Below are 27226 nucleotides of genomic sequence, written 5' to 3' on the forward strand. Positions count from 1 at the left end.
TGTCTGAAAAGAGGATGCTGTCTAAGTTGCATGCCACCTTGGACAATGTCTCCCATCCACTACATAATGTACTGGGTGGGCACAGGAGTACATTCAGCCAGAGACTCATTCCACCGAGATGCAGCACAGAGCGTCATAGGAAGTCATTCCTGCCTGTGGCCATCAAACTTTACAACTCCTCCCTTGGAGGGTCAGACGCCCAGAGCCAATAGGCTGGTCCTGGACTTATTTCATAGTTTACTGGCATAATTTACATATTACTATTTAGCTATTTATGGTTTTATTACTATTTATTATTTATAGTGCAACTGTAATGAAAACTAATTTCCCCTGGGATCAATAAAGTATGACTATGACTGTGAATGCGTTTTAAGGAATTGTACTAAAAGTTAGTGTAAATTCGATGGGCCAAATGGCTACCTCCTTATATCACATTGAAATGTGAGAAATATTAAATGTTTATGCTGAAATTCTTGAGCATCATTTCCAATGACTGCAATTCAGCATGAAGTCCAAATGCCAGGTTTTGCAAGTGCAAATACGAGGAATTCTGCAGATGCTGGAAATTCAAGCAACACACATCAAAGTTGCTGGTGAACGCAGCAGGCCAGGCAGCATCTCTAGGAAGAGGTGCAGTCGACGTTTCAGGCCGAGACCCTTCGTCAGGACTAGTGCATCAGTGCATCAGACTTTATGTTGAAAATTAGGTTCATTAAAAAATATAGTAATCTCATTCAAGACTTCAAGGTGTTCCAGTCTGTGCTATGTTTTGACAAAGTGAGCACATCACAAACCTTCTGTCCAGTATGTCTTTAAAGGTGAATTGAAATAATTACTGGCCACCTGATTCATTAAGATCAGTATACAGGTGACCCTGTGTTATAGCTGTTTAGGTTATGGAAATTCACTTTTGCAGGATTCATATATCATTATCCAACATTTTGAGGTATGGATGAAAATTTGCTCTCACAGAATTTGTGAGGGTGGGGTTGGGTGGAGAAGTAAATAAACCAACACAATTTTTGTTGTTTCAACTTCCGTTCTTGATGCATGCACAGATGACATGGCCCATTTTCTAGAAACACAAAGCCCCTATAATGTAGGATTGGTCTAGACCTATTGACTTCATTCTTCGACTGCTGGAGCTTGCTTGCTTGCTTATTTATTTATTTATCTATTTATTTATGTATTTATCTGTTTGTTTGTTTGTTTGTTTATTTATTTATTTATTAAGATTATATTGTGGAATAGGCTCTTCAAGCCACAACTCCCAGTAATAAATGAATTATAAAAGAGAGCTGAAAGTGGATATTGGACTGCTGGAAAATGATGTTCAGGAGGTAGTAATAGAGGACAAGGAAATGGTGGATGAACTGAAAAAGTATTTTGCATCAGTCTTCAGGATAGAAGACACTAGCAGTTTGGTGGAAATTCCTGGTGTCATGGGTCATGAGGTATGTGAAGTTACCATTGCTAGAGAGAAGGTTCTTGGGAAACAAATGTTTGAAGGTTGGTAAGTCACCTGGACCAGATACTTTATGCCCAGGCTTCTGAAAGAGGTGGCTGAAGAGAATTTGGAGGCATTCGAAATGATCTTCCAAGAATCACTAGATTCTGGAGTGGTTCCGGAAGACTGGAAAATTGCAAATGTTTCTCCACACTTCAAGAAGGGAGAGAGGCAGAAGAAAGGAAATTATAGGCCAGTTAGTCTGACCTCAGTGGCTTGGAAGATTTTGGAGTTGATAATTGAGGATGATGTCTCAGGGTACTTGGAGGAACATGATGGAACAGGCTGTAGTCAGCATGGTTTCCTCAGGGGAAAATCTTGCCTGACAATTCTGTTGCAATTATTTGAAGAAATATCAAGCAGGATAACGAAACATAGAAACATAGAAAACCCACAGCACAATACAGGCCCTTCGGCCCACGAAGTTGTACCGAACATGTCCCTACCTATCCAAAAGTCTCTTAAAAGACCCTATCATATCCGCCTCCACCACCGTTGCCGGCAGCCCATTCCATGCACTCACCACTCTCTGAGTAAATAACTTACCCCTGAGATCTCCTCTGTGCTACTCCCCAGCACCTTAAACCTGTGTCCTCTTGTGGCAACCATTTTAGCCCTGGGAAAAAGCCTCTGACTATCCACATGATCAATGCCTCTCATCATCTTATTCACCTCTATCAGGTCACCTCTCATCCTCTGACGCTCCAAGGAGAAAAGGCTGAGATCACTCAATTCTCATAAGGCATGCTCCCCAATCCAGGCAACATCCTTCTAAATCTCCTCTGCACCCTTCCTATGGCTTCCACATCCTTCCTATAGTGAGGCGACCAGAACTGAGCACCGTATTCCAAGTGGGATCTGACCAGGGTATAACTGTAACATTACCTCTCGGCGCCTAAATTCAATTCCATGATTGATGAAGGCCAATACACCGTTAGCCTTCTTAACCACAGCGTCAACCTGTGCAACCACTTTGAGTGTCCTATGGACTCAGACCCTAAGATCTCTCTGATCCTCCACACCGCCAAGAGTCTTACCATTAATAGTATATTCTGCCATCATATTTGACCTTCCAAAGTGAACCACTTCACACTTATCTGGGTTGAACTCCATCTGCCACTTCTCAGCCCAGTTTTATATCCTATTAATTTCCCACTGTAACCTCTGACATCCCTCCACATTATCCACAACACCTCCAACATTTGTGTCATCAGCAAACTTACTGATGCATCCCTCCTCTTCCTCATCCAGGTCATTTATTAAAATCACGAAGAGTAGGGGTCCCAGAACAGATCCCTGAGGCACTCCACCGGTGACCGACCTCCATGCAGAATATGACCCGTCTACAACCACACTTTGCCTTCAGTGGGTAAACCAGTTCTGGATCCACAAAGCAATGTCCCCTTGGATTCCATGCCACTTTACTTTCTCAATCAGCCTTGCAAGGGGTACCATATCAAATGCCTTGCTGAAATCCATATACACTACATCTAATGCTCTTCCTTCATCAATGTGTTTAGTCACATCCTCAAAAAGTTAAATCAGGCTCATAAGGCACGACCTGCCCTTGACAAAGCCATGCTGACTATTCCTAATCATGTTATACCTCTCCAAATGTTCATAAATCCTGCCTCTCACGATCTTCTCCGTCAACTTATCAACCACTGAGTTAAGACTCACTGGTCTATAATTTCCTAAGCTATCTCTACTCCCTTTCTTAAATAAAGGAACAACTTCCACAACCCTCCAATCCTCCGGAACCTCTCCCGTCCCCACTGATGATGCAAAGATCATTGCCAGAGGCTCAGCAGTCTTCTCCCTCGCCTCCTAAAGGAGAATCAGTTGATATTGTGTAATTGGATTTTCAGAAGGCCTTTGGCAAGATGCCACACATGAGGCTGCTTAAGAAGCCACAAGCCCATGGTATTACAGGGAAGATTCTAGCATGGATAAAGCAGTAACTGATTTGCAGAAGGCAAAAAGTAGAAACAAAGGGAGTCTTTTCTGGTTGGCTGCCAGTGACTAGTAGTGTTCCACAAGGGTCTGTGTTGGGACTGATTCCTTTTACATGTCAATGATTTGGATGATGGAATTTTTGGCTTTGTTGGCAAGTTTGCAGATGAAATGAAGATAGATGGAGGGGCAGGTAGTTTTGAGGAATTAGAGAGACTACAGATGGACTAAGATAGATTAGGAGAATGGGCAAAGAAGTGGTAGATGGAATATAGTGTCGGGAAGTGTATGGTTATGCCTTTTGGTAGAAGAAATGAAAGGGCAGACTATTTTCTAAATGGAGAGGAAATACAAAAACCTGAGGCACAAAAGGACTTTGGGGGTCCTTGTGCAGGATCCCTAAATGTTAATTTATAGTCATAGTCATAGTCATACTTTATTGATCCTGGGGGAAATTGGTTTTTGTTACAGTTGCACAATAAATAATAAATAGTAATAGAACCATAAATAGTTAAATAGTAACATGTAAATTATGCCAGTAAATTATGAAATAAGTCCAGGACCAGCCTATCGACTCCGGGTGTCTGACCCTCCAAGGGAGGAGTTGTAAAGTTTGATGGCCACAGGCAGAAATGACTTCCTGTGACGCTCTGTGCTGCATCTTGGAGGAATGAGTCTCTGGCTGAGTGTACTCCTGTGCCCACCCAGTACACTATATAGTGGATGGGAGACATTGACCAAGATGGCATGCAACTTAGGCAGCATCCTCTTTTCAGACACCACCGTGAGAGAGTCCAGTTCCATTCCCATAACATCACTGGCCTTACAAATGAGTTTGTTGATTCTGTTGGTGTCTGCTACTCTCAACCTGCTGACCCAGCACACAATAGCACTGGCTACCACAGACTTGTAGAATATCCTCAGCATCTTCCGGCAGATGTTAAAGGACCTCAGTCTCTTCAGGAAATAGAGACGGCTCTGACCCTTCTTGTAGACAGCCTCAGTGTTCTTAACCAGTCCAGTTTATTGTCAATTCGTATCCCCAGGTATTTGTAATCCTCCACCATGTCCACGCTGACCCCCTGGATGGAAACAGTGGTCACCGATACCTTAGCTCTCCTCAGGTCTATCACCAGCTCCTTGGTCTTTTTCACATTAAGCTGCAGATAATTCTGCTCACACCATGTGACAAAGTTTCCTACCGTAGCCCTGTACTCAGCCTCATCTCCCTTGCTGATGCATCCAACTATGGCAGAGTCATCAGAAAACTTCTGAAGATGACAAGACTCTGTGCAGTAGTTGAAGTCCGAGGTGTAAATGGTGAAGAGAAAGGGAGACAAGACAGTCCCCTGTGGAGCCCCAGTGCTGCTGATCACTCTGTCGGACACACAGTGTTGCAAGCACACGTACTGTGGTCTGCCAGTCAGGTAATCAAGAATCCATGATACCAGGGAAGCATCCACCTGCATTGTTGTCAGCTTCTCCCACAGCAGAGCAGGGCGGATGGTGTTGAACACACTGGAGAAGTCAAAAAACATGACTCTCACAGTGCTTGCTGGCTTGTCCAGGTGGGTATAGACATGGTTTAGCAGGTAGATGATGGCATCCTCAACTCCTAGTCGGGTCTGGTAGGTGAACTGGAGGGGATCTAAGTGTGGCCTGGCCATAGGCCGGAGCAGCTCCAGTACAAGTCTCTCCAGGGTCTTAATGATGTGGGAGGTCAATGCCACCGGTCTGTAGTCATTGAGGCCACTGGGGCGCGGCGTCTTCGGCACAGGGACGAGGCAGGACGACTTCCACAGTACAGGAACCCTCCGGAGCCTCAGGCTCAGGTTGAATACATGGTGAAGTACTCCACATGGCTGAGGGGCACAGGCTTTGAACACTCTGGTACTGACACCATCCGGTCCTGCAGCCTTGCTTGGGTTGAGACGTTTCAGCTGTCTTCTCACCTGTTCAGCCGTGAAGCCCACTGTGGTGGTTTTGTGTGGGGAAGGGGTATAGTCATGAGAGCAGGGTGGGGGACTGTGAGGAGGGGAGAATGGAATATGTGTTGGTTGGGGGCAGACAACAGATGGCTCATGTGGGGGGTGGGCAGGGGTCACAATGTCAAATCTGTTAAAGAACAGGCTAAGTTCGTTGGCCCTGTCCACACTGCCTTTAGCTCCTCTGTTGCTAGTTTGCAGGTTGAGTAATAAATAGACTTTACAAAGCACTGGTAAGGCCTCTCTTTGAGTACCAGGAACAATTTTGAGCCCCTTATATTCAAAAGGATGTGGTGAAACTGGAGAGTGTTCAAAGGAGGTTCACTAAAGTGATTCCAGTATTGAATGCATGTCCTATGAAGAGCATTTGATGGCTCTGGGCCTGTATTCACTAGAATAAGGGTAACCTATTTGAAACCTATCAAATATTGAAAGGTCTTGATAGAGTGGATGTGGAGAGGATATTTCCTACGGTCGGGGAGGCTAAGACCAGTGGACACAGCCTTGTGATTGCGGGGCATCCTTTTAGAACAGAGATGTGGAGGAATTTCTTTAGCCAGGTGAATCTGTGGAACTCTTTGCCACAGGTAGCAGTGAAGAGCAAGTCTTTATGTATACTAGGCAGAAGTTGAAAGATTCTTGATTGGTCAGCAAAGAAGGAATACGGGGAGAAGGCAGGAGATTGGGGCTGAGAGGAAATTTGGATCTTCCATGATGAAATAGTGGAGCAGACATGACAGGACAAATGGCCTAATTCTACTCCTTTATGTTATGCTCTTATGGATATAACCTTAGTCTAAAAACAGGACAATTTACAATGACAAATTAACTTATCACCCAGTAGGCCTTTGGACTGTGGGAGGAAACCAGAGCACTCAGAGGAAACCTACACAATCACAGATACACGTACAAACTTTTTACAGTTAGTGGTGTGAAAGCAACAGTGTGTTGCGGTATCTTGGTCCAGGGCATTTTATAAAAAGTAAACTATATATGTTAATTGGAAATTTTTCTGTTTCCTGGCGCATAATATTCATTTATATCTGATCACAGCTCAAACTTCATTAATTCCTCTCAATTTTTGTGCACTGAGTTGCCAGAATTTGAAGATTAGAAAAATGTTGGGAATGTTGAATTGGAAATTTGTAATAATCCTATCTGGAATATTTTGTTTATATCCAAAATTGAAAACAGAGACGTTTTTGTTAAAATTGCTGACATTTTCTAGGATTCCTTTTGCATCTGTTGTAAGACCACATAACTAAAGATTCTTGGATAGCCTTGTAAGACTAGGTGATGCCATTTTGCATATAGAATCCAGATGTGTAATTGATATTTCTTTGTAAAGTGGGCTTGGAAAAAGGGCATTCCCCATACGTTACTGTTTGCACATACACCTGGATCTTTCGAAGTGATGTCATGAAAATTCAGCAACTGCACTCTTCTGTGAATTGTAAGACAGACTTTATTTACAATTCACTTTCAGAAATGCAATGTAACATGCAATAATCTAATCCCCCACCCTATTGATTTAAAATTCTATGCCATTATCTTTGTATTAAATAACAGGGATGTGATTTCATCCATAATTATACACATCACTGAATCAACACAACCAAAGAAATTAAAAAACACATTTGCTCATCTTCCTACACAGTCAAATTCAGTCTTTGGAGGGATAGATATCCTTTTAATCTTGCTGTAATAATTTTGCCTTTCTGTACAGAATACTGAATATTCTTCGATATAATTCTGCAGGACTTGACTTACTTCTTTCAGTGATTCATACTGGCCAAATTGCTAGATTATTATTGGGTAAGATGTGAAATATGAAGATTTTGTTGTTTGTTCCTTGGAGGACTGTCTATACAGTACTGTGCAAAAAAAAGTTAGGTGTGTGTGTATGTGTGTGTGTATATATGTATGTATATATATATATATAGAGCTAGGGTGCACAGTACTGTATAATATGCAGACATGGTGTTACAGTTTCTCTTAGTGACGTCACTGAAGAGACTCTGTAGCTTTTGCATCTCTTCCATAGATTTACTTAGCTTCATGGTATTTAGTAAAAGGATCTGGCATTCTTGGTCTCCCAAATCCTGTTTTTCTAATCACTCAGGGGTGTGATTTACTATCAATACATGTAGCATTGCTTTCAGCTACATTTCTACTCTACACTGTGGCCATGTAACTCTTATAACAACAATTGTTACTGTGCATCACTTAACTGTTGGTTTTGATCATTGTTGTTGATTTTCCATTATCTTACGGATTGCCATGGAGTAAAACCATGTTCGTTCTCACACTTAAAAGTTTGCAATGCAAGAAGAGTCATCCATAACCCAAGTCAGCATCCTTCCTGTTAGTCCCAGCTGCCATGTTTGCCACATAACACTCCAAGCTTTTCCTTCTCCAGGTACATATCAAATCCCTCTTAAATATTGTGGTTATACCTGTTTCAACCACTTCCTCTAACAACTCTTTCCAGATGCTCACTACCTTCTGTGTAAAGAAGCTACCTTGCCTCTTTTAAGTCGCTCCCATTTTTTCTCCGTTCTCTCTAGGATTGAACTCCCAACCCTGGGGAAAAGATTATGACTGTCCACCTTATCCATACCCCTCCTGATTTTATAAAAATCTATGAGGTTACGCTTCATTCTCCTGTATGCCAGGAAATAAAGATCCACTGTGGCCAACCTCTCCCTATACCTCAGGCTCTCTGATCCAGGCCACATCCTTGCAAATCTCTTCTGCATTCTCTCCAACCTGACAATGGCTTTCCTATCAAAGGGTGACCAAAATCATACTTGGTGCTCTAAGCCTCACCAATAATTTATATAACTGCAACATAATGTCCCTATTCCTGAACTTGGCACCTTGACCGATGAAGGCCAGCATGCTAAATGCCTTCTTCACTGCCCTCTCTACGTGGACGGCCATTTTCAGAGAACTCTGCACTTGTATTCCCAGGCTCCGCTATTCCACAACACTGATCAGTGTCCTGCCATTTTTTATATGTCCTACTCCTGTTTAACTGTCCAAATGAATCACCTCACACTTATCAATTTGAAGTCCATTTGCCATTCATCAGCCCATCTCCATAGCTGATCAAGATCTCTTTGCAGTTCATTGTAACCTGGTTCACTAGCAACACGACCCCACTATTTCAATATCATCACCAAACTTACTAATTGTGCCATGAACATTCACATGCTAATCACTTTAATAAATGATGAATAGCAGAGGTCCCAGCTCTGATCACTATGGCACTTCAAAAGTAACAGCCATCCAGTCAGAGAATTGGTCTTCAAGCATCACCCTCTGCTTCCTATCATCAAGCCATTTCTCAACCTGTCTCATTAGCTCATCCTGAATCTCATGAGACATAAACTTCCAGATCAGGCTGCCATGCCAGGGCCTTACTAAAGTCCATATAGACAACATCCACTGTCCTACCTTCAATTATCTCCTCAGTTATCTTTTTTCTTAAATGACTTTGAAAGGTTAATCAGACATGCCCCCCCCCTCCACACACACACAAAAGCATGTCTGATCAGGCCTTGACTATCCAATTTGTAGGTTTAATTATTGATATATGTTATGTTATAAACATGGGACAGTCTTTGGATGCTGAAAGTCCAAAGCAACACTTGCAAAATGTTGGAGGAACTCAGCAGGTCAGGCAGCATCTGTGGAGATTAATAGATAGTTGATGTTTTGGGCTGAAACTCTTCTTCAGGATTGAGAAGGAAGGGGAAAGGTTCCATGAATAAAAAGGTGGGGGGAGTGGAAGGAGGCTAGCTGGAAGGTGGTAGGTAAAGCCAAGTGGTTGGGAAGGATATGTTATGTAAGTGATGATGTAGAATCAGCAAATATATCCCCTGTTAGAAATGCTATTGTCATGGCAGATCTTGTACAGTCTCCAAAGTTATCGAAGGCCGAGTACAAAAGATTAAAGAGATTGTTTAAAGTATTTAGCATCTGTAACCGAGCTTGAGTTTTTGAGCAGTAACTTTTCTATTGAAATGAGTTTGTTTTACCTTATGTTTTCCAACAAAAGAAATCTGATGTTTAATTCAGTTTATTCACCCTTCTGCAAGTTGGAACTCATTTTAACTGTACATGGTGCTCAAATATATACACCACATGCTTTTGCACAGCAGTTCAATGATGCAGCTCTGCAGCAGGTTAATCTTGACCTCAGGTGCTATCTGTTTGTCTGTCTGTGTCTTGTTTTATGGCGGTTGGCATCCAGCTTAACGGTGCATTACCGCCACCTTCTGCTCTGGAGTGTGCAATAGACGTACATTCTAAATGCCTTCACCCAATCTCTCTCTCTCTCTCTCACACACACACACACACACACACACACACACACACACACACACACACACACACACACACACACACACACACACACACCCTAACCTATACTTTATCCTCCCATCTTTGACCATCCTAGTACCCTATTCCTGTTACTCCGTCATATCCTATTAAAAAACCCTGTACCCCTTAAGAAAGCTAAAAATACCCTAACCTGTGCTCTCTCACCCATGCCCAGCAACCCTTTTAATGTCAATTCCTGCACCCCCAATTCCCTTAGTTTAATTCTCATCATCTCTCTCAGTATCCCATACTTGCTGCAACTCAGAACTACATGTTCTACTGACTCCTCTTCCTGACATTCCTCACACAATCCTGTCTGGTGTTTCCCTATCATTTTTAACGTTTTGTTTAATGCACAGTGCCCCAGCGTTAACCTAGTCCGCACAGTTTCCTCTCTTCTGTATCCACTACCTACCCTAGTACCTGCAACACTTCTTTGTATTTGATATAAATACCTCTCTTTCCCCTCCCTGTCCCATCTTTCTTGCCACATTTGGTTGATTTTTTCCCAGATTACACACTTAACCTCTGATAAGTCTGATACTAATGTGCATTTCTATGTTTTCTTTCTTTAACGTCCTCTTTGCCAACGCATCCACCCTCTCATTCCCCTTCACGCCTACATGTGCTGGAACCCATAGAAATTTTACCTGACCTCCCTGATTTGCAATTCCTGTGACTGACTGAAGGGCTTCATAAAGTACATCCTGCCAACTGTTTGTGTGAAAAGACCTTAAACTTGCTTGAACTGAGGATGAATCTGAGCATATCAATGCTTTGACTTGTCTGGCTTTCTGCACCCATTGCAACGCAACCAACACTGCCAGCATCTCCACTGTAAACACCCCTAACTTATTAGATGTTCTTCTGCTGATTCCAATTTCTTTTGCTGGTATTACCACCCCAAACCCTGTCACTCCTGTTGCAGGTTCCTTCGCACCATCCGTATAAATGTGAGTATAATCACTATACTTTTCCATCACATGACAGTTAAATGCATTTACCAAATCTGTTTTATATCTTTCTTTCTTTTTTACCTCTAACAAAAAATGCAAGTCTATGTCAGGCCATACAAGCTTCCATGGAGCTACAACCGGATAAACTACTGAAGGACTTATCCTTAGATCAAACACTCCACATTCTTTAGCAATATCATTCCCTACCGGACTAAAGGTATCCCTCTGAAACCTCCCATTTTCCCAGCACTCCTGCAACACTCCTTTAGCAGGGTGAGAATCATTGTGCCCCTGCAAGTTAGCCCAGTAGTTTGCCATCAGTTGCATCCTTCTTAGTTCCAAAGGCATTACTCCCATTTCTACCTGTAGGGCTGACACTGGTGACATTTTAAAAGCCCCACTGCACACTCTCTAAGCCTGAGCCTGAATCACATCCAGTTTCCTTATAAGAGACGTAGCTGCTGATCCATATACTATATTTCCATAGTCCAACACAGATCTCACTAAAGCCACATACATTCTCTTCAATGCTGAACAACTTGCTCCCCATTCCCTACCTACCAGTCAAACATCTCATCACATTTATTACTTTTTTACATTTCTCCTCAACTTTCCTGATATGGTCTGCCCATGTTAATCGTGAATCAAATATAACTCCCAGAAATTTAAATGATCCAACCCTTTCTAATTCAATCCCATACATCCTTAACTTTTTCCCTACCTCAATTCTTTTCCTAGTAAAAAACACAGTTTGAGTTTCTTCTACTGAAAATCTACATCCCCAATCATAACCCCACTCCACCACTTCGTCAATTGCTTCTTGTAGTTTCCCGATTATATGCTCTATGTTCCTGCCTCTTTTCCACAAGGCCCTATCATCTGCAAACAGTGACCTATCTACATCTACTGGTACCTTTGTGAAGACATCATTGATCATAATGATGAAAAGTAATGGGCTAATCTCATTACCTTGAGGTGTGCCATTTCCCACTATGTACTGTTTTGATAATTCTGATCCAATCCGAACTTGAATTTTTCTACCAAACAAAAAATCTTTAATCCAATTAAAAACTCTCCCACCAACACCCATCTTGTGCAGTTTAATTAATAATCCTTCCTTCCACGTCATATCATAGGCTTTTTCAATGTCAAAAAACACTGCAACTACCGATTCTTTATTTGCTTGGGCCTTCCTTATTTCAGTCTCTAACCTTATCACTGAGTCCATGAAATTCCTTCCCTTTCTAAAACCACTCTGATAACTTGCCAGCATCCCCCTCTTCTCAAGCTCATACGACAACCTTTCTGTTTTCATCCTTTCCATTATCTTACATATATTTGATGTTAATGCTATTGGTCTGTAGCTAGTGGATTTTGACGGATCCTTGCCAGGTTTCCTTATTGGAATTACTACTGCTTCTTTCCATGCACTTGGTAATCTTCCCTCCTCCCACACTCTGTTATAAAAATGCAGCAACTTCAAGAGCGCTCCTTCTCCTAAATTTTTTAGCATCACAGAGCATATCAGATCTTTCCCTGGGGAGGTTGGTCTCGATCTCGTTATTGCTCTCATCATTTCTGCTAACGTAAATGGATCATCAATTATATCATCTGTTCCTTCCCTCCTGTTTAACACACCTGGGTGTTGACTCATTGTTCTTTCCCTTCTCCTTCTCCCTCCTTCAGACAAATTTTCTGAACTGTGTATCTGTACAAATGACTTGGCCATGATCTCAGCCTTATCCCTACTGGAGACTGCTGTTTCCTCCTCAGATATCATTACTGGATATTCCCATTTCCTTCTATCTCCTCCCATCCTCTTAATCATTCCCCATACCTCTCCCACAGGTGTTGTTCTTCCTATTTTGTTGCAAAAACCCCTCCAACTTTCCCTTTCAGCTTGACGTATAGTTCTTCTCACCATTGCCTGTGCTTTCTTATATTGAGCCAAATGCTGCATATTATGGGTTCTTTTAACTAGCCTAAATGCTCTATTTCTGTTTTTTGCAGCCTGACAACATTCCTCTGTCCACCATGGTACCAATTTCCTATTCATCCTATTTTTACTCCTGGGTATAGATCGTTCTGCTGCCATAATAATTGCTGAAGTCACCTGACTTTAATTCATCTATATTTCCAGAAATGTCAATCTTTGTCAATACTTCTTCACTCAACTTCTGGAACTTCCCCCAATCTGCTTTTCCAAACACCCACTTTGGGATTCCGCCACCTGGTCTTACTTCAACTCTTTCGCCCACTGAACATAAAACTGGGTAGTAATCACTGCCTACTGTTGAAGCAGTCCAAACACCCCAGTTACTTATGCCAGCCAAGGTATTAGACACTAACGTAATATCTAACACTAACTCATTTCCTGTTGTTATGTCTATCCTTGTGCCTCTACCATCATTCATACACACCAAATCCCTTTCTTCCATCAAATCTTCAATTACCTTTCCATTTGGATCTGTAATCTGATCCCCCATATTGTGCTATGAGCATTGAAATCTGCACACCACACTACTTTCTGTCTGTTTTGTCCTTATACCCTTAATAGGCTGTCCAAATCCAACCTTTTACATGGATTGTAGTAGTTAATTATAACCACTCTCTCCCCTCTCTCCCACACTTCCACCACTATGTGTTCCTGATCATTTCCTTTTTCCAGTACCCTATATGGTATACCTTGCTTGATTAACATAGCACAACCCCCTCCTCCCCCTAGATTTCTATCTTTCCTTATCATTGTATACCCATATACCACAAAGTCTAAAGTTGGTTTCAACCAAGTTTCCTGAATACACACTACATCCGGTTTTACAACCATTTCTTTAATAAAGTGCTTGGATTCCTGGCTATTGTCCAGTAAGCTCCTTGTATTCCATTGTAAAAGAATCACCATAATTAGTATTAACCAACTCATGACACTTCCTGGCTTGACTGATTAGTGAGGTTCTCCCTCACTTCCTCCCATGTCAGTCCTACTAACCCCAAATGGTTTACCACTGCTTTTACCACCAGCTGAATTTTGTCACTTTTTGACTTTACCTCAGCTGTACTATTAATCACTCCTGCAATAAATGTTACTAGAGCCTTTTTGTCTACATAAATCCTGTCATTTGTTCTTTGTTGCATCTCTCGTATACCTATTGCTCCCTGTTCATTAGGAGCATTATTCTGTTCTCTTGACATTCTTACAGCTTCTGCATAAGTGACCTTTCTTTTCACTCTTATTTCTTGAATTTTATTCTCCCGTCTCATAACCTCACACCCACTATATGCCACATTATGAGATCCTCCACAATTGCAGCATTTTGGTTGCACTACTGTTCCGCACTTTCCATATTCATGATTACCCCCACATCTAGCACATCTCCCCTGCCTTTTACAGTTTTTAGCTATGTGTCCAAACCTTTGACAATTATAGCACCTCAATGGCTTTGGAACATACACCCTTAGTGGGTAACTCATGAAACCCAGGAACACCTTCCTTGGCACTCTTGCTTCTTCAAATTCAATCAATACTGAAATCAAAATTTCCTTTTTCATTCCCTCCTTTCTTGTTTTCAGTCTTTGAACATTCATTACTTTCCCTCCTTTGATATTCCTCTTTATCTCCTCCATATTTATACTCATTGGTATCCCCATGATCACTCCTTTACAACCACTATTTTGTACTCCCACCCTCCCTGTGTATTCCACCTTGCATTTTCCTATCTCTTTTAGCTTGAGTACTTTCTCAAGTTGTTCCTCATTCGTACATCTTACCAATAAGTTGCCATCATTAAGGACTTTTGCAAATACTATTTCCCCTATCTTATTTGCCAGAGTTGTTGTTAGCACAAATGGGTTAATTTTCTTCATATGTCCCTGAGCCTTCTCATTAAACCTAATTATGACAACACCTTCTCTCTGAACTTGTTCATCTTCCTCACTTTCAGAGCTTTCTCCACTGTCATTTCTTATTCTTTTATTCCCTTTGTCTTGGCTTTCATTCATCCATTCCCCCACTATCTCCTCATTCCCTTTATTTCTCCCTTCACAATAATCCATCTCTCCCCAGCTGCCTACCGCTGATCCCAAATCCCTATTCCGCTCCTTCTCCACTTTCTTTTCCTCAACCCCCCCATCTTGTCCGCCATTTCCAGACCCACATGACCCCCTCCCAGCAAATCCCATTCCTCCCCCACTCTCTTTCCCTCAACAACTTCCAAACCACATTCACGCATCGAGGCCCAACAGCCCAGACCGCATCGACTGGTGCTATCTGTTTGGAGATTGCACAATTGTACATTTTTGTGTGCATTTCCTCAATCTCAGGGGAGTTGATGGGAATGGTGGGTGAATAAGTAATGGGATTAATGTAGGAAGGATTAATGTAAACAGGAGGTTGATGATTGGTGTTGACTCCATTAGCCAAATGAGCTGTTTCTGTGCTTAATTTCTCAATGACTAACTTTCAGGTCCCTTGTGCTTGGATCTAATCATTGTAGCACAGCTATGTAGGACTCACAAATTTTAAAAGCAGTTGACTTTACCTGCAAATTAATTGGAAGGGAAGCAGTTTTTTGTGGCATTGGTAGAATTCATCAAATAAAACCCCCCCCCCCACCGCATCAAGCATGTTACCAGATCAGCAGGTAGCTTTTGCATTATTAAAGGTGAGCAAGCTGCTCACTTTGGAGATAGCAGTGTCACTATACCGTGCTCAGTACTAAGCACAATTACTCGGAATGGATTCTTGCCACACTAGTATATAGAAATAACTTGTTAGTTGCACATGAATTAGGCCCTTTGGTTCACTGTGTCTGCATCGACTGTGAACCACACATTTAAACCAAACAAATATTCAAAGATTCAAAGCACACTTATTATCAATGTATGTATGCAGTATACAACCCTGACACTCTCCTTCCCACAGACAGCCACGAAACAAGAAACACCATGTACCTCGTTCAAAGAAAACATCAACACCCAATGCACAAAGGAAGAACAAATCGCGCAAACAGAAAAAAACGAATGGAGAACTCGCAGAATATAAAACATCAAACTACAGAGACCTTGAAACAGTCCAGGAATGTCAGTTTAATTTAGTGCTCTGTCATTCATTGACTGTAAGCCACAGATCCAGTCCACCCCGATCAAAATAACATAAGATAGCAACAATAATGAAAGGGGTAACCAGAAACATATAAAACATAAAGTCAACTGCTTTTAATACTTCATTATTTCCATTCCCCTACATTTTCTCAATGCACTGTAGATTCCACCATATTAGAGGCTATTTACAGCTGCCAATTATTCTAACAATTTGCATGTGTTTGGAATGTTGGAGGAAATAGGAGCACCTACAAGAAATCTACATGATCATAGGGAGAATATGCAAATTCCACATGCACTGCACCCGAGGTGAGGATTGAACTGATGTTACCATCACTTTGAGACAGCAGCTCTGCTAGCTGTGCCACAGTTCCATCCAAATGTTAGACTCTGATGCAGACGATGCCTTATTAAAACTTGGTTGTTCCACAGTTTTTTACTTGCTAACCCGGTAAACAGCCTTGAAAGATGGCTCGGTAAAGTTGATTAGGAGGGAGAATAAAAGCTTATAATTTCATTTCAACTGAACAGAGCTGACATTCTGTTCAAAAGTTGTCAGTCAGAGGTTGAACCCATTTGGACTGGAAAAAGAGTGGAATGTTTTGATTAAATGGTTACTATGTACAAGTAATAATTATGTATTGTTGAATAAGTTTAATTATGAGATACATCGTTAATTTTTTATTAACATTATAATTTTATTTAAATTGAATGGCCACTGCAATAAAACTAATGACAGAAATATTGCAATCTGAAATAAAAACAAAAGTATTGCAGACACTCAGGTCAGGTGGCATTTGTTTCAGATCAAAGATTCAAGTTCATAACAGGGGAAGAGAGAAGATGTTATTTTTAATTTGTTGGAAGCTGGTGAGAGGATGCACAGGGCAAAGAGAAAGGTGAGGCCATGGTTGCCATGGTGATGAGCTGTAGGTGAAAATTTCTGGTTGATTGATTCATGAGAATAGATGGAGAAAACACAAGCAAAGAAATGAAAAAGTTAACTAATTGCAGAGCAGGTCAGGCTCTGTTAGTGGAAGGAGAAAAACTGACCTAATCATACAAAAGGATGTTCTGCAGGAGAACCAGCCAACCCTGATACAAAAAGAGAAAGCAAAATACCTGAAGTGGTTGAAATCAATTTGGGAAGGCTGTGATATGACCAGCTGCAAAATGCGGTACATTTCCTGAAGCTGACTTAGGCTTCATTATAACAAGTACAAGGTGGCTACAGGCAGGTTAGAGTAGGACAGACATAGGGAATTAAATTGGTTCTAGGTCACCGCTGTGGTTATTGTTTTTGTGTATGGTTTCTCCAAAGAAGGGAAAGTCACAACGAGAACAGGAGATTGATGCAAATGTAAGTGAAACACTTATTCACTTGGAAACACTTTTCAGGCCCCTGAATGATGGAAATAGAAAAGGTAAGAAGGACAGGTGGTTCATCTTTTGTCATTGAATGAGAGAGTGCTGTGAGAAAGGGATTGGTTGGTGGAAAAGGAAGAACTTGCCAGGAAGCAAGAAGGGAATGATCCACTCAGAATGCAATAAGGGGAAGGGAAGGTGCCAGAAATTGCAGAGCATGGTCCTTTGGACATAGACACTATCCCCACTCTTTGTGAGGTGAGAATAAACGGGTGAGAGCAGAGTTGCAGGAATTAGATTAGATGCTGTTAAGTGCTCTGTCAACGATTCCGGACCTTGTAATACTGGCACAGCATCAGTTATGCAGGAAAGAGGGAAGTCTAAGACTGGAGCTTCCCTAGCTGGAGTTAGCACAGAGGATCTAGAACTGTCAAAGTTTCATGAACAACCTGTCATAAACTTCTTTTCAGTGTGTATCTGTTTTACAGCTTCAGATTGACCTTGGACTGCTGAATAAGCAATTGGGCATCAAACTCTGTTGCTGTTCCTACCCTTTTAACCAGATTTATCCTTTGAACATTAAATACTTCAAATACAACAATGTGATGAATGTTTATTTTGGATACTTATTGTTCCTATGTAATACTAAAATCCTTGACAATTCTTTTTAACATTTCAAAATATCTATAGAAATTCACCGTATTCATTTGCAACAGTTATCACCAAGAAACAGGATTTTAAAAGAAATCTTTTGTCTACTTTCTGAGATATAACCCAGACAAAATAACTTATGTCTGAAGATTCACTACACACCAGACCTTCATTTATATTTAAAACAATTTAATTTACAATGTAATTATTCAAGTACATTTACACATGCTTAATTTTCTTTCAGCGTTAAGTTCTGATTTGAAGGAAAAGTAAGCACAAACCTCAATAAGGGGTTGGTGAGTTTGCTTATATTAGAATTTCCAGCTATTTTCCCTTTTATTTTGAATGGAAAATTGATTGAAAGTGTGAAAGTGGAGAGAAAACTCAATTTTTCACAATAAACACAGACTAAAACAATGTCAGCTCATTTATTTTACATTACGATCGATATTCAATGCCATGTTATTTATCCTTTCTGGTTTAATTTTTTTTTACAGAGAAGAAGCCATGATCTCTGCTTCCTTTGATAGCCTTGAGGTCCTTCTTGATTCTTTTGGTCCTGTAAGAGATTGCACCAAGGATAATGGGGGCTGCAGCAGAAACTTCTGCTGTATCTCTGATCGCAAGCTTGATTCAAGTGGTTGTGTGGTAAGTGGAGTTCATTTATTATTCTGCTATAAAGTTTATCATGACCTTGTTCATGATCACGATGGTGGTTATCATGAATCTCTAGGACAAGGCAGTTTGAGAACGTAAAGATACCATACAATCTTTTGTTCTATCATCCTTTCCATTTGGTTTCTGTTGTAAAAATAACAATTCTGGACTGTAAATTTTGCATAGCTTTCAAGTGTTTAATTCCTTTCTATTTGTGCATGTAGTTCTGGAATGTAGGCTTGCAATTAAGGAAGTTTTGGCAGATATGTTCCAAAAGTGCACAGTTATAAACTTTCCCTTTACATCGACATACTGTATGCCTTGGTACATTATTTGCTAGTTAATAGTATTTCAGTCTGGTACTGTCTCACTGCAGATGTTGCCTGTCTTGCTGGGCCTCTCCAGCATCTTCTATTTTCATTTCAAGTTTCCAGTGTCTGCAGTGATTGGGAAATTTATTTAATTTTATCACATATATCCTGGTACAGCGGAAAAAGCAGCTTTGCATGCCATCCAAGTTGATCATTTCATGAAACCAATAAATTGAGGTAGTACAATAGGAAACAATAACAAAATCCCCAATAAACTGTTACTGTTACTGAAGGTACAGTGCAAGTTGACAGTAAGGTGCAAAGCCATGGCAAGATAGGATTGAATGGGAAGGAGGCTGGCAACTAGAAGTGTTGGATTCAAATCTTCTATATTTCAGTTTGGTGTTTGCAAGCCAAGTATTGGACAGACATCATTCCCACCTTTCCCCAACCACCTACCCCCACTATAAATGAAGTACATCTAATTTTCTGTTATCCTCTTCTGAAGGTTATTTTGCAGGCTGCATCCTCATGTGGACTCCCACTCAAGTGGACATTTTTCATGTATGTGTCTTGGCAGGGTGTTTATCTGTGTTGGGCAGCAGAAGTGACATCTCAAATCAAAGTTGGCTGAAAATGCTGAATTTGTTATTAGTTTCAGGACCCAGGCTGAAAATTCTCCAATTGAATCTTTAATTTAGTAATCCCAATCATTGTGCACCCATTGTGTCCCTGTGTGAAATTGACTAATAACAATTTGCCAGCTTTGCAGAGTTTGGTGTAACAAGCTATATCTCCACAATACACACATAAGCTGGTGCATGCCAAAAGGTTAGGAAAATAGTTTGACAGCTTTTTGTGCAGAATCTATTTGGGCACCACAGAGAGATGAATGCCTACGACAATCACTTGATGAAATTCAGCAACTTGGAAACCAGAATTTCTCACTTGTTCCTCACCACTAACCTGGTGGGCAAAGAGAGTAAAACCAGTTTACAACAGTATGTGTGTAGTTTCATGCAAATTATGCCTCTCGTATCTTTTTTAGATGACTTGTTTAAAAAAAATCTCAGGAAGCATATGTTGCAGATTGCCATATGTCATTTGAAGATATCTTGTTTTTGACTTTTGAAATTTGAAGCTCCATAGAATTGTACATTTAAACTGTTTATTCTGATAGTAATTCTGTTTGCATTAGTAAGCAGCTTGCTTTTTGGTAGAAGTAAATATTCAGCTTTTAGATGTGGAAATTGAAATGTTAGTGAGAGATCACTTTGTTTTAAGCTCAATATAAGTATCCAAAACAACAAATAATAAATTAGTCCTCATGATTAGGATCCAGTTATATTGAAAAGCTCCTTGTTTAATGGTATACCACGTCCATGAATGCTGTTACATGCCAAAGGTGAAGTTAAATGGAGGCTTAATCCACTCAGAGTTTTGAATAGGGGATGACCTCATTCCAACATAAGAAAAATTCTTTGGGAGCTTGACATGGTAGATACAGAAAGGATGTTGCCTCTGGCTAAGGAGTTAAGAACTGAAAAAAAAAATTCTCAAAATAAAGCCTAGATCAATTAGGTCTGAAATATTGAGATATTCCTTCTCGAGACTGTGAATCTTTTGTATCCTAAATAGCCGTGGAGGTTCAGGCATTAATTTGCTAAGAATGAGATACTTGGGTTTTAAGAGTGAAGGACTGGTTCTGGAATTTGGGCAGCTTGTGGATCTTGGTCTTGAAATCCTGGAAATACTCAGAAGATTTGGACAAAATCTAGGCATCAGCTACAAAGTAGCAAGTAACATTTATACTGCAAAATATAAGAATCATTTGCAAAAATCAGAATCAGAATCAGATTTAATATCACTGGCATATGTCATGAAATTCATTAACTTCACAGCAGCAGAACATGATAAATAAATATAGAGAAAAAAACAATTACAGTAAATATATATATGTATAAAATAGTTACAATAATTATTGCAAAATAAAAGACATAAAAGTAGTAAAAAGACATAAAAATAAAAAAGTAGTGAGGTAGTGTTCATGAGTTCAATGTACATTTAGAAATCGGATGGCAGAGGGAAAGAGGCTGTTCCTGAATTGCTGAGTGTGTTCCTTTGGGCTTCTGTACCTCCTTCCCAATGGTAACAACAAGAAGAGAGTATGACCTGGGTGGTAGGAGTCCATAATAATCGATGCCGCCTCCTAAGGCACCACTCATTGAAGATGTATTGGATATGACGTAGGCTAGTACCCATGATCGAGCTGACTAATTTTACTAGTTTCTGCAACTTACTTCAATCTTGTGCAGTAGCCCCGCCCATATCAGACAACGATTGCAGCCAGTCAGAATGCTCTCCATGGTACATTTGTAGAAGTTTTTGAGTGTTTTAGTTAACAAACCAGATCTCCTAATACTCTGAATGAAATATAGGCACTGTCTTGCTTTCTTTATAGCTACATTAATATGTTGAGGCCAGATTAGGTCCTCAGAGATATTGACGCCCAAAAACTTGAAATTGCTCACTTAACTCTTTCCATTTCTGATCCTTCTATGAGGATTGGTTTGTGTTCCCTTGTCCTATCCTTTCTAAATTCTGCAATCAGCTCTTTGGTCTTGCTGACACTGCGAAACCACTCAACTAACTGATACAGTATATCTCAATATTGTTAGAGTGTCTAACTACCCACCCTTGGTGTTCGAAGTGATTACTATCCATATCTACCCCAGCATCAGCATCTTGGGGGACACTATTGACCGTAAACTCAAATTGCCACACAAATACTAGGTTACAGGTACAGGGCAGAGGTGAGTGAGTCACCTGCTTGACATCATAATATTGTTCCACTTTCTACCAGACACAGTTGAGGAGAGTAGATTCCTTTTGCCCAGGTGTGTGCAGTTTTCACAATATGTCATCCAGTACCAAGCAGGTATTCTATCCACCACTCTAATTCCTTCAGTCATCACACCCTAGTTATCAACTGGGTTAGTTCCGCAGTACCTCTCAAGCCCACAATTTCTGAACATTAAGAATGATAAAAGTAGTGTGTCAGACTCTCCTGATTTGTGACCGTGTGTTACAAATTTCATTTTTCTTTCTTCCTTTTTGCTGGTTCTGCATCCTGGAATTTCATTTTGTAGAACACTGAAGGAGTGTTTGCACTGGGACAAGAGCAGTTTATGAATTGGGTTCACCACCACATTCTAAATGAAATCAGGAATTGTTTGTGAATGCTGCAGTGCTGGAAATAATCACTTCATGAAAGATGAATAAATAGTTGAATAATATGTGACTAATGAGCATAATTATTTCATAAATTAAGTGACGGGCTGACAGAATTTTGTTCTTGTGTGTTCTGTGTTTTGGCTGTCCACTTTTCTGAAATGTAGATGTTGCTAATGAATCAATGTAGTTTATCTGTTTCAATTTAATCCTCAATTCTGAGTCCACTCCCACACAAAAACACAATGTGCTCCCTACTCTCCTGTTCTCAAACACTTCAATGGCTAGTTGACACACATTAATTGACTTATGTAACTGAACAGTTTGAATCAATAACCTATGACTGTCCTGATAAACAAATCTTGCGAAGGCTTATTTCTGCATCTGCTGTGAAGAGACTACCTGAAGAGGTGAACTATAAAAAGTATCTCCCGATCATCAAAGCTGAATCATAAAATCTGGCAAGGCTGGTGTGACAGCTGAGTAACTTGCCAATCTTTATATGTTATCTTTAAAGATGAGATTTGTTGCCATCAATAAACCAGTCTTTTTAATATCTGAGAATGAATTTTGCTGCCAATCACAACTTAATAATAAGGTTTCTAGGATACTTTTGAATTTGTGAGTCTTGAGCATACAAGGGAGACTAAATTGCTGAACACACCTACTCTACCCTTCCGTTCTTTACTACTTCAGGACTCATCCACACATGTCAGAGGAAGTGTCATCTTTGTGTTTCATTATGTCTATTTTCAGTGTCTACAGCACGATTGTGTAGTGGTTAGCACAACACAGCGATGCAGGATTGATCCCTGCCGCTGCCTGGGAGGACTTTGTACGTTCTCCCTGTGACTGTGTGGTTTCCCCTGGGTGCTCTGGTTTCCCCCCACAGTCTCAGACCTACCAGTTGGTAGATTAATTCATCATTGTAAATTTTCTTGTGATTAGGCTAGGATTAAATCAGGGGTTGCTGGGTGGTGCGGCATGCAGGGTCGGAAGGGCCTACTCCACGGTGTATCTCAATTTATAAAAAAGATCCAATAAAAGTGTGGCATTCCTGGAGATGTTCCTGACTGAACACTTCCAAATGGCTTTCTAATATTGGAAGGGAAGTTAATGTTTATTTTGACAAGCTCTGTGATACTAGTAGCCTCAAAATCTGGATAGCTTTAGTGTCCTTACATTCAAGTTTGCTAGTATGTTTTCAACCACTTCGTTTTTGGACCAGTTGAGGATTCCATTTTTAATGAACAGTATCAGCTTATATCCACTTTCAAAGCTCTAGTCAGTAGAGAGAACGGACAGGCAGTAAAACCTTGTGAAATTAAGAAGAATCAGGGAAACAATTGCTTTATTTCTCAGAATCGGCCTGAGGGTGATGAATCTGGAATTCATTACCACTGACAGATGCAGAGGCCAAGGGATTGGGCATATTTAATGTGGAGATTGATAGGTTCTTGATTAGTAAGGGTGTCAAAGATTACAGGGAAAAGACAGGAGAACAGGGTTGAGAGCGAAAAAAATGAGTTATGATTGAATGGCGGAGCAGACTCAATGGGTTGAATGGCCTAATTCACCTCCTATGCCTTAGAGTCTTATTCCAGCTGGATCGATTGTGTTCTATCCTATCTTACCCTTGAGTACTGCTTCACTCCTGAATTAAAAATAAAATTATATTTAAACAGAACACTATTGAACAACTAGAGATCTCATTGTGATTTTGAATTGCAGTCAGTATTGTTATCAGGACACATGAAGGTCCACATGGGAACCGTAATTTCCATCAAACTGCAACAAGTTAAATGAGCAAAAAATACATTTCAGAATACTTTGCTGAGAGATGAAAGTTGGCCAGGTTGCTGAACACTGCGTCCTTTGAAAAATTTTCAGGTCGGGCTGATTTGGAGCCTTGATTTAGTGTTAGTGTTGAAATGGTCCAACAGTGCAGCATTCATGCATGACTATAGGCCTGAACGTGTAAAATCACCTTGTGATTTACAGCCATGTAGTTCGTGGATGAGAATACTGTCACGAACACAAACATTGGCTAGTGGAAATTTCTGTCAGATGTTTGCTGTTGTGTTGGTGTTGTGATGTTTTGCCTTTAGCCGTTGTTAAGGCATACCAAAAGGTCCTGAAAATTGAGAGATAGAGTTTTTTTTAAAAAAACTTCTCTTTTACATTGACTTCTGTTTGTATTCCAAGAGTGCCAGGGATAAAAGAGAACAGAATTTCGGAGATTAGCACTGTTTCATGGATTGAATTTGTGTGTACCTCCTGACCATGATTTACGCTGCCACATGTTTGTGAACTTTGGCTCATTAGATATACCATTCTTCATGTTTTAAAAGGAAAGTACAAATTAAATTTAAAGCACTTTGTCTCTGTTCTCCCCAATGCACTATGTTAATCCCCAATTTCCCAGGTCATTCTAAATGTTATTTACCTGTAAATGAATCTTAAAGTATTGCAATAAAAATAATGACACAATGTATAAAAATGAAACAATTGAAATATGCCTTATTATCTTCAGTTCCCTTCCTGTTACCTTGTTCTGGCACAGTGTGAAATTCCACAGGACAGTGACTGGTACCAACTGTGCACAGAGACTTCTGTGTAGCAACTTGAGCAGAAAGGCTGTGAAGAATAATGTTTACAATACTAAACCTATCCTTTTTTAGCATTTGTTGTTTCCAAGTCATCTTTTATATTAATAATGTTCCATTTGTCTGACCTCTGCAGCTGGTTCAAACTCACAGAGGATTTATTATTTTCCACCAGAACCTTACAATTTTGGGAACATGGAGTTTCATCATTCTGTGAAACCAGTAATGTCACATTTGAAACATACATAGAAATTAATACATTGCAGGGTGGATTGCCTTGTACATACTTACTGTTTGTTCACTCTGACAATCTTACAATGTAACAAATGAATGAATATTAAATTCCAAAGCAATATAATTTGAAGAAAAGACAAAATTATGCTGTAAAATTGTTTTTGAAAAATTGTTTATTTTAACTGTGAGTTTGTTTTCAGATTCAATCAGTTGTCCACTGTTCCTGATGTAACTTGTTTTATGTTCTGCTTGCTTCTGGCACAGTTGCTAATTTCTGCCAAAATTGTTCTGAAATTGCCAGAAATATTTTATACTGAAATATTAGAACAAAGCACTGTTATTTTAACTCAGCAACATTTGATTCTGCTGTTGAAACAGATAAAAACACTCCATTCAATTTCGGAGAAAATTTTATCTTTAAAAGCAACAGCAAATTTGTGAATAGGATGCCATAACTTGCATATTCATAGGTGTCAACAAAGCATGATTGAAATAATCTACCAAATTCCTTTCTATACTGTACCATTTCAAGGAATGGATAATAGATATGTTCAGGAGTGGGCAGCTTTGGGTTACAAAGGTTGGGTGTTGGGATTGTGGTCTGGAGGCGGTCAGGACTAATCCTCACCAGGGTTTCAAGTTGTGGGGTTGTTACAAAAGTGGCTATCAGATCAAGATCAGAGAAAATTATGCATTAAAGCTCAAAGGTGAAGAGAGGCTGTCAAGTCAGAGCCTGAGATCAGTCAATTGGAAGAGCTGGCTGAACATAGTGAGCAGGGTTCTGTTGGGGGAGGGTGGCAGTGCCAGAAAAGTACAGGTGATTAATAAAGTTTTAGAGGGTCTCCTGAGCCAGGTTCTCTGTTCCAAGCTGCATCTGCTCAAAGAGATCCTCTTTAAATGGTGCTGCTCACCTCCTTTCTTCAACAACCTTTCAGCTGAGCATTGCATTTAGAATGGTAGCATTAAATCTGTTTCTATCTGAGATAGGAAAATGCAGTAATCGTAAATGCAATCTTGTCAGATATCCAGTGTGGCATAATTCAACCTAGAAATCATCATAATCACATTCCTCTTGGAGGAGAAAGTTAGATTATTTTATTGCCATATGCTGCAAAGAGCAGTACTGAGCTGCTGAATTTGTGAGCTGTTTCTGTTCTTTATGTCTTGTCTGTTCCATTGATGGATGGCTGCAATTGTGCCTATTCTTGTTGCTTACACTTAACAGGATGTTTGGAATCAGCTACTGGTGCATTAAACTAGTGCAGACTAGGCAGAATTGGCTTTTATGTCTTTAACTTTATCAGAAGGAATGATAATTTGTGCCCTCACACTAAAGACTGGTTCAGCAGCTAGCCAAAATTCAGTATGGAAGAATGGGCTGGAAATTAAGCTTATAGGTCTCATTGTCCTCTTCCCAATGTAGGTAAGTGAGATCGCTTCCCCGAGAACAGGCTTTATGGTATAGATTTAAAAACTGAGATAGTTTGAAAAAGAAAGAAAGCAAAGGCAAAACCGAATTGCTAGGTTTCATTTTATTGAAAACTGCTTGTAATATTTATATAATGCCATCTTAAACTTATATTAGAGTGACAACCCTTCTGATATTTAATAACTTGATATTTGATAACTTGATATTGTTATAGTTTTAGTTGTTTGTGAAGGGCAAACAAGTTACTAAAAGCAGGCACAGACTCTGCATATCCATGGCTTGTCAGGAATCTAGTAATTAGTCTGGATACTGTGGCGAAAATATTATACACATTCATGGTGATGACTTCATCCATTAGTAAAGCATCGTCTGGTATCTTATGCACATCCACAATCATCAAGAAAAGGTTATTGTTATGGTGTGAGATGCATCATTTTATCAAATTGAAATACCATTTCAGTTCATTTTCATTGTAAATTTGTTTTGGACAATGTTCTGGATAATTTATTTGGTGTGTTATTCAATATTCCTGGATCTCTTTCACTGACAATCAAAGGAGGAAAACTGAATGCGAAGCCTTCATGATGATTTGGCTTATCGTTGAAACTGAGCGTGCTCTGCTGACCTACGAGGAAGCTTCTCCTTGTGCAGTTCTTTTGTTAATAAGCAACAAAAGAGTTGCTACCTTACCAGTAATTTCCTCTTCATTTCTAAAATGGTTCCCTACTTCTTTCTCTATTGAAGCGTTTCTCTTCACATTTATTGGCAGAATAATGATCATTAGACCATTGAACTTTGATTTGTCAATTATATTTACTTATAGGCTTTGTTTGACATTATCTTCCTCTTGCT

At 40.0% G+C, this 27226-nt stretch overlaps 1 protein-coding gene across 1 annotated transcript in view; it reads left to right on the plus strand.

Moving 5' to 3' along the window:
* astn1 (astrotactin 1) overlaps positions 1-27226 on the plus strand; it is a 2762425-nt gene that overhangs the window by 1669375 nt on the left and 1065824 nt on the right. The window contains exon 12 of the mRNA XM_072274559.1: positions 18404-18554. Within this exon, the coding sequence (XP_072130660.1) occupies positions 18404-18554 (151 nt within the window). The remainder of the gene's footprint in view (positions 1-18403; positions 18555-27226) is intronic.

This window comes from Mobula birostris, chromosome 12, assembly GCF_030028105.1.
Source record: "Mobula birostris isolate sMobBir1 chromosome 12, sMobBir1.hap1, whole genome shotgun sequence".
Classification (NCBI taxonomy): Eukaryota; Metazoa; Chordata; class Chondrichthyes; order Myliobatiformes; family Myliobatidae; genus Mobula; species Mobula birostris.